At 34.0% G+C, this 12,410-nt stretch overlaps 1 protein-coding gene across 1 annotated transcript in view; it reads right to left on the minus strand.

Moving 5' to 3' along the window:
- The window catches only part of LOC149168890 (uncharacterized), a 33,391-nt gene extending 21,423 nt beyond the window's left edge, over positions 1-11,968 (minus strand). The window contains exon 1 of the mRNA XM_089425006.1: positions 10,824-11,968. Within this exon, the coding sequence (XP_089281132.1) occupies positions 10,824-11,968 (1,145 nt within the window). The remainder of the gene's footprint in view (positions 1-10,823) is intronic.
- Between the last annotated feature and the right edge of the window lie 442 nt (positions 11,969-12,410).

Here is a 12,410-nt window from a genome sequence, read left to right on the forward strand (position 1 = left end):
TTTCTAGCAGAGTGGAAGGATGTGTGAAAACCAATGTGTGCGATAGAACCTTCATTCATTCTCTTTTACACTTTTGTTGTGTTCATCAAATGCAAAGTCGTTAAAATCAGATATATTGACAGGGCTAGGATCTATAGCCTCCCCCCTGACCAATGCTCTCCAGGTGATGTCAACTTGACTCTACTCGTTCACCAACTCCACACCTCACTCTGCCTTGTTCACGTGGCATCTTGTATTTTGCCAGAAAAAAGAAAAGACTCGAGTCTAATAATGCTATGGACATGCTAAAATAATGAAAGGTTTTACATTAAATAGAGAAACAAGTCAACTAACAACAACAACCACCCACTTAGATTTGCATTTTAATGAATCGGGTCCTAGTCCTGAAAGAAACTATTTAAATGAATAGTCACAGATTGCAAAAGAAAAGTTATAGAATAACAGGTAATAATAACATAAAATACTAAAATCAGAGCATAGTATTGTTCCACCTTAGTTCATCATCAAATTCGAAAATATCCCAATCTTTTCATAAACCAAAAAATATTTCTCTAATTTTAAAATATTTATGTAACTTAATTTGCATATTCGTCTATTTTCTTTTTCAGTTAATGTAAGCATTTAATCGGTCGATCGACATTGTATACTGACTATTTCTTTTTAACAAATTGATCAATATCATAAAAATAATATTTTCAATATTTTTCAGTGAATGCATGCATAAACATTTCTTTGCAACCAGTTTCCTTTCTAGCAGAGTGGAAGGATGTGTGAAAACCAATGTGTGCGATAGAACCTAGTCATGCAAAAACCTGTGCATATTCTTGAATTGTTTACAAACAATAAAATCTATTAAGCACTCAAACGATGTGCTAATTAAGTGTCGATTCATTGAATAAATGCCGAAAAGAGTATTTTATAATATTGATAGATACAAATATATTAATATGTTTGTAGCCAATAATCATTAAAAAATGCATCAAAATAAATGCTATTAATCACTTGAGCGATAACGTGATTGCATATCGATTTGGTGAATAGATATTAAGAGTACCGACAAGCATTAATTAATTCTTCAATGCTAAGTGGAAAATAATTTACAGTGTAATCAATATCTGTCGCTCCAAGTGTGATGCATCTTTGAAAACGTTTAGTTTAGAAATGATTTTTCCGTATATGGCTGAGCTGCACACTTGTCCTTTCTTGCATGCTCTAGTACTAAATGCTTTCAATAGTTTGTATGTTATCTGTTATCATTAGATTGATTCTAATATAATATGTTAAAAAAATTAATGTTCACTGGTAATCCTTAGTTCCACACTAATTCTTTGTTTAATAAAGAGACATAGCCTTAATAACACATTATAGGGAAATATGGTATGTAGTGTTTAGTGCATTTGATAATGTGAAGCCTTATACAAATGTGAAGTAAGAATACTAGAGTTCTTTGTCTCAATAATCTTCGCTTTGAGAGATGCGCTAATGTGTTTTGAACTAAGATGCGGTTTCAATGGCTTTAGTCATTTTAAAGCTAGTATTGTGCAGAAGTAAGGTGTGCAAGATAATTGTGCGGAGCGAGAATGCATGTGAACTATGGAACATTGTGACAAAACAATTCAGAATACAAATATACTGATCAAGATTTCATTACGGAGGAAGATGGATTTCATTGTGCGGGATTGATGTGCTATGTAAGAGCTAGAGTAGCATGTCTATAAGGAAACCTCTACACTTCACATAATGGAAGCTTCTTTCACTAAGGTATGCGATATAATTGCGTAGAAAGAGAATGTGTTCAAAAGTGTGGAACATCGCAACACACTTGTATTTGTTATTGCACACACTTTTTTTGTTGCACAGATCACAAATTAACAAATAAATTTCATCTAATGTTGGAAAATAAGTGTTCAATTCACAAACTCTCAAAGAAATCTAAGTTTTATGAAGATTTCAAGAATATAAATTCAAATTAGCATGGAGAACCTAACGAAATTTTAATAAGTAACGTGTTTGTAGTTGAATTCTTCAATTATTTTGTTGTTTGAAAAATTGATGTACAAGAATTATGGAAGAAAGGGTGTGCAAAATATCGAGTAAAAAACTAGTATTTTGTAGAAGGAAGGTGTGTGAGAGAACTATGCGGAAGAAGAGTGCATGCGGGAGTACAGAACACAACAACAAAACAATTCAAAATGCGAAGATTATAAAAATCAAGCTTTCATTGTGGAGGAAGATGGCTTTCATTGTGCGGCATTGATGTGCAATGTAAGAGCTAGAGTACCACATCTATAAGGAATCCTCTACACTTCACATAATGAAAGCTTCTTTCACTAAGGTATGTGGGAGAACTGTGCGGAGAGAGAATGCATGCGAAAGTGCGGAGGATCACAACACACTTGTATTTATTATTGCGCACACTTGTTTTGCCAAAAAAATCACAAATTAAAAGGAAACTTCATCTAATGTTGGAAAATAAGTGTTCAATTCACAAATTCTCAAAGAAATCTAAGTTTTATGAAGCTTTCATGAATATAAATGAAAATTAGTGTGGAGAACCTAATGACATTTTAACAAGTGACGTGACCGTAGTTGTATTCGTCAACTATTTTGTTATTCAGAAAATGGATGAACTACTGAAGAAAGGGTGTGTAAAATATCAAGTGAAAAACTAGTATTGTGTGGAAGGAAGGTGTGTGAGAGAACTATGTGGAGGGAGAGTGCATGTAGAAGTATGAAACGCAGTAACAGAACAATTTAGAATGTAGAGATACAAATCAAGCTTTCATTTTGGAAAAATATGGTTTTCATTGTGTGGAATTGAGGTGCTATGTAAGAGCTAGAGTACCATGTCTATAAGGAAAGCTCCGAACTTTGCACAATGAAATATTCTTTCACAAAGGTATGCAGGAGAACTGGGTGGAGAGAGAATGTATGTGGAAGTGCGGAAGAACATGACGAACTTGTATTTTTTCTTGCACACACTTGTTCTACCGCACAAATCACAAATTAAAAAAAAAACTTCATCTAGTGTTGGACAATAAGTGTTCAATTCACAAATGCTCAAAGAAATATATGTTTTATGAAGCTTTCATGAATATAAATGCAAATTAGAATGCTAACAACATTTTAAAAAACAACTTGTCCGTATTGTATTCATCAACTAATTTTTTATTTGGAAAATGGATGTACAGGAAATACATAAGAAGGGGTTTGCGGAAAATCGAGTCACTAGTATTGTGGGGAAGGAAGGTGTGTGAGAGAACTACATGGAGGAGAGTGCATGTGAAAGTATGAAACATAGAAGAACACTTTGGAACGCCGAGATATGGATCAAGCTTTCATTGTGGAAAAAGATGGCTTTCTTTTAGTGGGATTGAGGTGCCATGTAAGAGCTAGAGTAAAATTTCTATAAGAAAACCTACACACTTCACACAATTAAAGCTTATTCCACTATCTTTTTACTTGTCTCTTTGTGTGGCAGGAAGTTGTGTGGGAGAACTGTGCGGATAGAGAATGCATGTGGAGCATTTTCAAATAAATTTGCATTCTTGAATAATGAGAAAATAGGGGCCCCACTGAAAGAAGCATGGCCTTAACCAATTAATTAATGGTAGAGGCAGAGATTATATGGAGGGAGACTGCATGTGGAAGTACGAAACATAACAACATAATAATTTAGAATGCAGAGATATAGATCAAACTTTCATTGTGGAGAAATATGGATTAAAAGGAAAAGAATTTCTAGAGGAGGTTTTTGTGGAAGCCCCTATAAAAATAGCTCAAAAATCCATTTGTAGTAGAGGTCACTAGCGGAGGTGGGCAGGTGGATGTTTTAGCGGATTTTTTTTGGACGGTACGTCTACAATATACAAACGTGTTGGTGCTTTACTATCCATAAAAGCACCGGTGCTGCATATAACATGGTGCACTATGATTTTTTTTTTATAAAATAAAAAAAAAACACGGTGTGCTAAATAACACAATGCACCGATGCTTGAATAATCAATAGCACCAGTTCCCTTCATGTACTAAGATGTCCTGGTGCATACCACTAAGTAACACCGCTATAGTTTTTAAATTTAAGAAAAATTGGTGCTATTTTTCCAATGATTCACTGGTGCAGTAAAGGTACTAAAATGCATCGAGTCATCTACGAAAGAGCACCGTTAGGTGATTTTTAATTTTTAAAAATAGAGTGGGTATAGTCAGAAAAAGCACCGATGTGTTACATGTATTTGAATTCCCCAGGACGTCCTAAGAAAAACACCACAAAACATTTTTTAATTTTAAAAAAGCGTGGTTCTCTTGGATCTAGTCTGCACTGGTGCAATTAGCGTAATGCACCGGAGGAGGGTTAAATAAAAGAAATTCTCCCAACCGTAAATTTCATTTTTACCATCTATTGCGTTGGAGAGCTTTGAAGCATTGGTGCCACTCTTGCCTCATGCAAGCGCCCTAACGTTGGTGTTTCTCTTTCTTACCATCCTTTTGTACCGTGCTCACTGCCTGACTTTCCAATTTTTTAAAATCGTGCTAGAATTTATTTTTCTCCATTACATGTCCACAATGCCTCCCCAACAACCAAATGTCCAGGTATGTCTATGTTTCTCTCTAATTTATTTTTTTAGTATATTAGAATTTCAAATTAGGTTAAATTTTCCCTTGTTTTTGAAAAACAAAAAATCTCCTTGCGCGGTTTGTTTGATATATTTGACTCGCACCGATAGCAGTGCACATGTAAATTTATAAGGTGCACCACATATCAATGCACGAACATAACACACCATGTTTGTTACGGTGTGTTTCATAAATAAAAATCCAGCATGGATACAATATATTGTATGCCAGTGTGTTAGTCCAGGTGCGTTTATATTTACCAAATGCACCGCAAAAATAATATTTAAAAATATAGTTATAACTCAGTGCATTCGATAACCTGAACATTCCGTCTTGGTGCGAAAAGGTTATACGTGCGCATCGGTTCATAAGTGTGACACATCACTATTTAAAATTAAATTTGTGAACCAAAAACATGCCTCATACTTATGTGCGCACCGATGTTAGTGTGATTATGTCAGTGCATGACTGTCTTTTATGTGCACCGATGTTTTTCTTTTGTTTTTAGTTGAAAGTTTGTTTCCATATTTATAAATACATGTTTAATTTAATAAAACTAATTTTTATTTTATGTATGAGGTTGATGTATTTTATATGTCAATCATGTAGTAGATACGTCAGCAGAGGGAATAGCAGTAGGAGCAGGAGTAGCAAGCGGACCCATACAATATGGTTCAAACATGAGAAGCCAAAGAGAGGGAGAGGGATCTATAGCCTCACCCTATTACTACAACAAACATAGCGCTCTTAAGGAATGTAGGCCTCCTAAAGTAATATGAGGAGGCTACATCCTTGAAGGTGCACTCTATCTTATTGTCGCATCTGATCCACCGATGGAGTGCCTAGGAGTAGGATTTTCATGTTGGTCTTGGGGTGTGGTATAGGCCCATTGAGGAGGACATATATTTTATTACTTGTCTATCCAGGAGGGGAGGATTCCCCCCAGTTATCTGATTTCTCCCATGGGGTTACAACTGAGAGTCATCTTGCCTACACTCAGAGATATGTCGGGCCTCATGCAGTCCATCCAACAAATTTTTAGGTCTATGGTGGACAACTATAGATTTATTCTTTTGTCACATAGGAGGTTAGGTGCCTCTCTTTATTAATCACCACCATTGAACACTCTAGTAGTGATGGGCACCACATTAGTTTCCCTCTTTTGTATTATGTTGATTCTTTGATTCCGGAGCCATGTTGTATCAGATGGTCTGCCATTTTTTTGAGGCACTTTCCGCATGAGATGATGAATCTTATGCATCATATCATCAAATCTAGTAGGCTACTGGCAATGAGGAGGGATGTAGGGAATCAAACGATAGATACATCAGATGAGGGTGGTGATGATGATGATGAGGGTGATGATCATAATCATGATGATGAGGGCGGTGATCATGATGCTTTTGGTAGTACCACCCCATCAGATCATGGCCATTAGGGTGGTGGTGATCGTTCTGGTAGTACACCTCCTCGTTATTCGCCTAATATTGAGATATCAGAGCTAGAGGATGTGCCTTATGTTTCTCTTGATAGAGAAAAGAAACCACCTCCTCCTCCACCTCAGAGTTCGAAAGACCGCATTGAGGCAATAGTTTACCATCCATCGTCTTCTACTTCAGACCAACCACCACCTCCTCCACCTCAGATGAATTTAACAAATTTTGAGGGTGTATTTGACCACCCATCGTATTCTACTACAGACTAGGCTGACGCTACTACGTCTGTTGTATCGACAAAAAATTGATTGCACTTATTTGACTTGATGTAGTTATTTGACTTGTGTGTGTGTGTGTGTGTGTGTGTGTATGGAGCATTTTTTTTATTCATGTTTATGTATTTAATTTATATGTTGGTGTTGATTTGTATATTTTTAGGCCATGTTAAATATGTTGGTTTATTGTGCTTGCAAATAGATGTGTATTTGATAGAAATTATTTGACATGAGATTTATATTAATTTGAGGATGGGTGTGGTGATGATGTTAGATTACAATGTTTGTGTTTTGTTAGATGTGATCATGGTGATGATGCCCTATTAGATTATAAGATTTGTGTGCTAGCTAATGACATTTTAATGTGCTAGAGGTGTATATGATTAGATGATGGTAGTGAATTCGAATGTGTATCTTAGATGATGTTTATATTTGTTAGATGGTTATCATCACGATGTTTATTTTTATGAAATAATATTTATTATAGATTATGTATTGGTGAACTTATATCAAACTTTTATATATGAAATTGTGTGCAAAAGGACTTACTTTAAAAAAAATTGCAAAGATACTTTTATAAATTACAAAGTTTAGTATGGTTGAAATTATGATTGTAAAATTACCAAAAATGTTTTTCTATTTCTTAGATAGTTCATTGATATTCAATCTAACTTACTTAGTAAAATATTTCAATACTCACAAGGAAAAAATAATTAAAGGTAAAATAATTTACTTAGTTCTTAATAAGACAAACATGTGTAACTCATACAATTTTTAATATAAATTATTATTAATAATAAATTATTCAAAAATACAATTTAACTAATTCAATATTGGTTTATAAAATTCAATATATTGTTAAATTTTAAAAACTTAACTTATAAATTTTTATAATTAGCCTAGATCTATCTTAACTTTGGATCTACAAAGCCCCCAGAGGGATCAAATCTCTTGAGATGCAAACATCTTTTAGAGTGAAAAGAGATTTGATAAAATCTCTTGAGATGCAAAAATATTTTAAGGGGAAAATAGATTTGATCCCTCTATGCGCTTAGTAGATATGGATTTAAGATGGATATAGGTTGGTATAATACATATGTAGTTGACATTGAAATATTTTATTTATAATTCATGTTTTTCACATTAAAATGTTAAAATATGCTTCATATTTTTTTTTTTTCTAGTATATATACATTTCATTATTTTTATTATTTATATTTTCTAAAATGTTACATATCAAATCCATATTAAACATTGAAAAATTACAAATGTCCCTCATACATTGAATTAGAAAGAAACTATTAATGAATAAGAATTCTCTCAATCTTTCTCACTAAAGTGAAAATATAAGAAGATTTTCAATTTAAATTAATTTATTTTTTTTCTATATAAAGTATCCTTAAAATTATGTTATTTAATATGGACAATGAAATATTTTACTTTTGGCGGGGAGTAATATATATATATATATATATATTTTATAAATATATTTTTGTTTTAAATATCAAATATAAATGGAATGTAGAAAAAATTACATTTCTTCCTTGTAGTAAAAAGTAAATTATATTTTTTTACTCATTACATTTCTTCCTCACAATAAAAGCTAGAGGGATGGAAAATTAGTAAGTGTTGGACCTATTTTTGTTTTAAATAACACATGTAAATGGAAAGTAGAAAAAATTACATTTCTTCCTTGTAGTAAAAAGTAAATTATATTTTTTTACTCATTACATTTATTCCTCATAATAAAAGCTATGACAAATCCCAACCCTTTCCTCTTAGTCTTTCTCCTTTTTAATCCCATGGTTTTGTCGATTTCCTTTTTTTTAGAGGTTTTGGTTTCCTCTGTTTCTCCCTCTTGGGTTTATTCATTCTCTATTTCCTTTTTCTTTTTATTTTATTTTTATATTTTATAATTTATCTTAGGTATTTATAATTTTGTCGTTTTTAAGCTTTGTAGTTAGTAAAAGTTTGTCCTTTTTGGATAATTTTCCTTGACCTCCTCTTTTTAGGAAAAGGGTTTTATTTTATATATATATATATATATATATATATATATATATATATATTTACATTATATAATTTAACTAGTTATTCTCCTCATTCTTAGTCAAGTCCGAGTTAGTTTGGGAATTTAAGTTGTTGTTTTTTAATTATTTTATTCATATTAAAATAATAATTTTCTTAGTTTAGTCTACCATTTTTTCTAATGTAGGTATGATATATAGAAAAATATAATATCTATTGGTATTCATTTGACCTAATTATTCAAATTATGATTAAAATAATATTCTTCCCTTATTTTTTTGACCCTGTAAAATGTGGGCGCTTTTATAGCATTTTTTTTTATAGCCGTTTCTTTATAGTTAGTGCAACACTTGTTGGTTCAAAACACGTGGACAAATTCTCTTTGATGTGATTATTACCCAAAATTTTTCTTCTTATATAAGCTATTTTTTATTTTTATTTATTCATTTTATTTTCCGTTAATTTATATCTCTATATAAAGTTATATAAGATTAAGGTGTAAATTGAAGTATTGTAATTATGGGGGACATTAATTTCTTTTGTTATTACTATTTTTAATTTGTTAATTTAAAATATTATTTTACTAATTTTAAATATAACGTTACGTGACAACATCTTTCCCATATTGAGCTCTAGAGCGCTTCTTGGGGCAATTAATTTAGATTTAGAATAACTTAAAAAAATCTATTTTTATAAAATTCAATTTATTACTAAAGTTTTGAGATTTTCATGCAATTTAAATTTAATATTTGTAACACTCTTACCAATTTAAATTAAAAATTTCTCTCTATAAAGTTGAGGATCAAGAAATATAAAATAAGGCTTGTGAAGTTACTTGTAGTTGGGTATTTGCCCTATTGGAAAATTTCCCTTAAAGTGGCAAGTGAATTTTTTTCTAGCAAAACAGATATAACATTTTGGTGCTATTTTGGTTCTTTATTTGCTATTGGACTGGTTTAAATTTAAGTCTTTTTAATAATAAATATGAGTTAAATAATACAAAAAAGATACTATATTAGATGTAAACTTTTGACAAATATTATATTTGATTATTTATTAATGAACAACTAAAAAAATATTATTTTTTCCACACACTTATCACTAAATAGTCACTAAAATTCATGTTTTCACATTTCTCCTAGCTAATATTACATCATGTTCACAATTATAAAGACATGTCTACTTTAGATAATTTAGTTATAAATACATAAAATAGATATTTATCTTACATAATATAAATAGGAAACAAAAATGCATCACCAAGTCTATTTGAAAGTCAAACAAATGCCTCTTAATCACCATCACAAATGCAATGTGCTTGATATATTTTGCGCCAAGCGGAGGGATCATATTTACCAAACGCACCATAAAAATAATATTTAAAAATATAGCTTTAGCTCGGTGTGTTCGATAACGTGAACGTTCCATACCGATGTGCAATGGTTATAAGTCCGCACCGGTGTGTAAATGTGACGCACCGCTATGAAAATTTAAATTTGTGAACCAATAGCAGTATTTCATACATATGTGCGCACCGTGTCAGTGCGGTTATGTATGATAGCGAACCAGATACGGTGCATGACTGTATTTTTGGTGCATTGATGGTTTTTTTTATTTTATTTTTTAAATTGAAAGTTATGTTTCCATATTAATAAAGACATTTTTCATTTACTTAAAAAGAAATGTATGTTTTTTTTTTCCGGGGAAAATAGAGTTCATAATTTCTATTAAGAGGTATAATAGAGATTACATGCTGTAGATGCCAAAGGCATATGCTAATATAGTGGTATTTCCACCATTCAGTAGTACCATAAGATCTGTCCCATATGTGTCACTATGGATACGATAGGGCTGTATCCATTTACAAAAAGTTCAGATAAACATGTTGTTCTGTAGTGAGCAAAAGTAAATAGAGGTATAACCTCTGTTCGAAAAAATATATACATAATATGTCTGTAAGAGTCAGTCCAATATTTACATAGCATGGGCTAGAAAAATTTTAACACAAAACTCCAAAAATCAGTTGGGGAGGATTCCCCCTTGTAACAGTCCATCTATGTACGGTCGGTGGTAGAAAACGTGCATCCCCTCTGGACTGTGTTCCTCGATCATCCAATCGCCTAGAGGCCGAGCCGCCGCTTCTTTCGAGAGCCGGTCAGCAGTTGTATTTCTTTCCCTGTAGATATGTGAAACAGTGATCTGGTTAAAAAATGTTTTGAAAAAAACAATTTCTTCCAAGATATGTCTCAAAGAGTATGTGTGACAATGGGAAATATAGTTTGCCCAATCAATTACAATCTTAGAATCACCAAAAATTTGTATTTGTCTGCAGTTTTTAGAAAGAGCGAAATAGAGAAGATGTCTCAATGTGATAAGTTCGGCATGATTGTTGGTCCCCAGGCCAAGCCCCAGTTTCAGGTGAAAATAATGAGATTCTGTAATGTGGAAAAGGATACCCCCACCACACCCTTGTGCAGATGCGGCTCCATCAAAGTATGCCCACGACATATTTCTGTTGATAATTTCGGAGGTGATCTGCCTGGGGGTATTGGTTTTATTGTCAAAGGGGATTTCAGAGAAGGCCGAAACAATAGATGGAGGAAGGTGCTGCCAGTTATCCCTGCCTGCCGCAAAGATAATATCATTACGCTTATACCAGATATACATGGCCACAATCAGAGGCAGATTCCTATCTTTTTCCGAGGAGACAGCTGACCACCATAAATCCCAGGCCGAAGAGATGTCATCTGCGAGCCAGTCAGTTGTGATGTTTAGAATGTGTCTGACCTGCTGCCAGATTTCCCTGGTGATTTCGCAAGAGATGAATAAATGGTAGGTAGATTCCTCCGCCTTGTTGCAAAGGACACACCAGGTAGGGCCAGCGAATGAACGTCTTTTCAGTGTTTCCCCCGTTGGTAGTTTATTCGCCAGTATGTTCCACATTAAGAGCCTGGCTCTGGGCGGTGCCTGAATCTGCCAAATATTCGTCCACCATCTTTTTATCAAATCTGGCTTCTTGTCCTCAATGAGTTTCAAATAACCAGCTTTGGGAGAATATAAACCTGATTTTGCAGGTGCCCATATAAGTTCATCTTCATGCTCATGTAGCTTAATATGAGATTCAGAGAGAGCCTGTAAGTATTGCTGCCATAATACCATCCATTCATCTGTTAATTGCCACTGTTGGTCCGATCTCCAAGCTTGAGAGAAGATAGATGTTCGGATGGGGTCTCCGACCTGATCAAGGTATTTGATACCCATATAATTAAGATGTTGGATCATGTCTGCCGGGAGGAGGTGAGCATTTCCAGACCCAGGCCATGGGTCCAGCCCAATCCGCACCTGGGACCCATTGCCAATCTTCCAGAGCAGGTTTTCCTTGATGAGGGGCAGAGCTTTTAGGGTGGCTTTCCAGATGGCCGACACTCCTTGAAGTTGCCAGGTAGGTCTACGAAGCCAGTCAAGTATGTTTGAGGGCCAGATGTATTTTTTGTGTATGACTTCAGCCCATAAGCTATCCATCTTGAGGAGAGACCATCCCTGCTTTGCTGTTAAGGCGAGTGCAAAAGCGGGAAGGGATTTGAGTCCCCATCCACCCCACTGCTTGGGCATGGATACCAGGGACCATTTAGTCCAAGCAAAAATCTTTCCCTTTTTATTCCCATTCCACAGGAACCTGGAACAAATCTGTTGAATTTTCTGTAGAATGCCTTTCGGAACCCAGGTAAGGGACATCCAATATACCGGTGTGGCCTCGAGGACAGATTTGATCAGTTGTAATCTGCCCGCTTTTGAAAGTAGACGGTGGTGCCAACAAGTTATCCTCTATTCTATTTTATTGATGAGCCACCCCCAATGTCCAGTATTGTATCCATCCGGCCTTAATCTGAATCCCAAGTATTTTATGCCCTCCAGGAGATTGTTCTCCTGGAAGGGAAAGAACTGAGCAGCCAAAAGAGATTCTTGTTGAGTGCATCTCATCACAGATCTAGTAGATTTGTCCCTGTTGATTTCCATCCCCGTCGCTTTGCAGAAGAGTTGAAGGATGCGGTTC

Source organism: Pinus tabuliformis, chromosome 4_2, assembly GCF_031772625.1.
Source record: "Pinus tabuliformis cultivar Carrire ecotype Pingquan chromosome 4_2, CPIR1, whole genome shotgun sequence".
NCBI lineage: Eukaryota > Viridiplantae > Streptophyta > Pinopsida > Pinales > Pinaceae > Pinus > Pinus tabuliformis.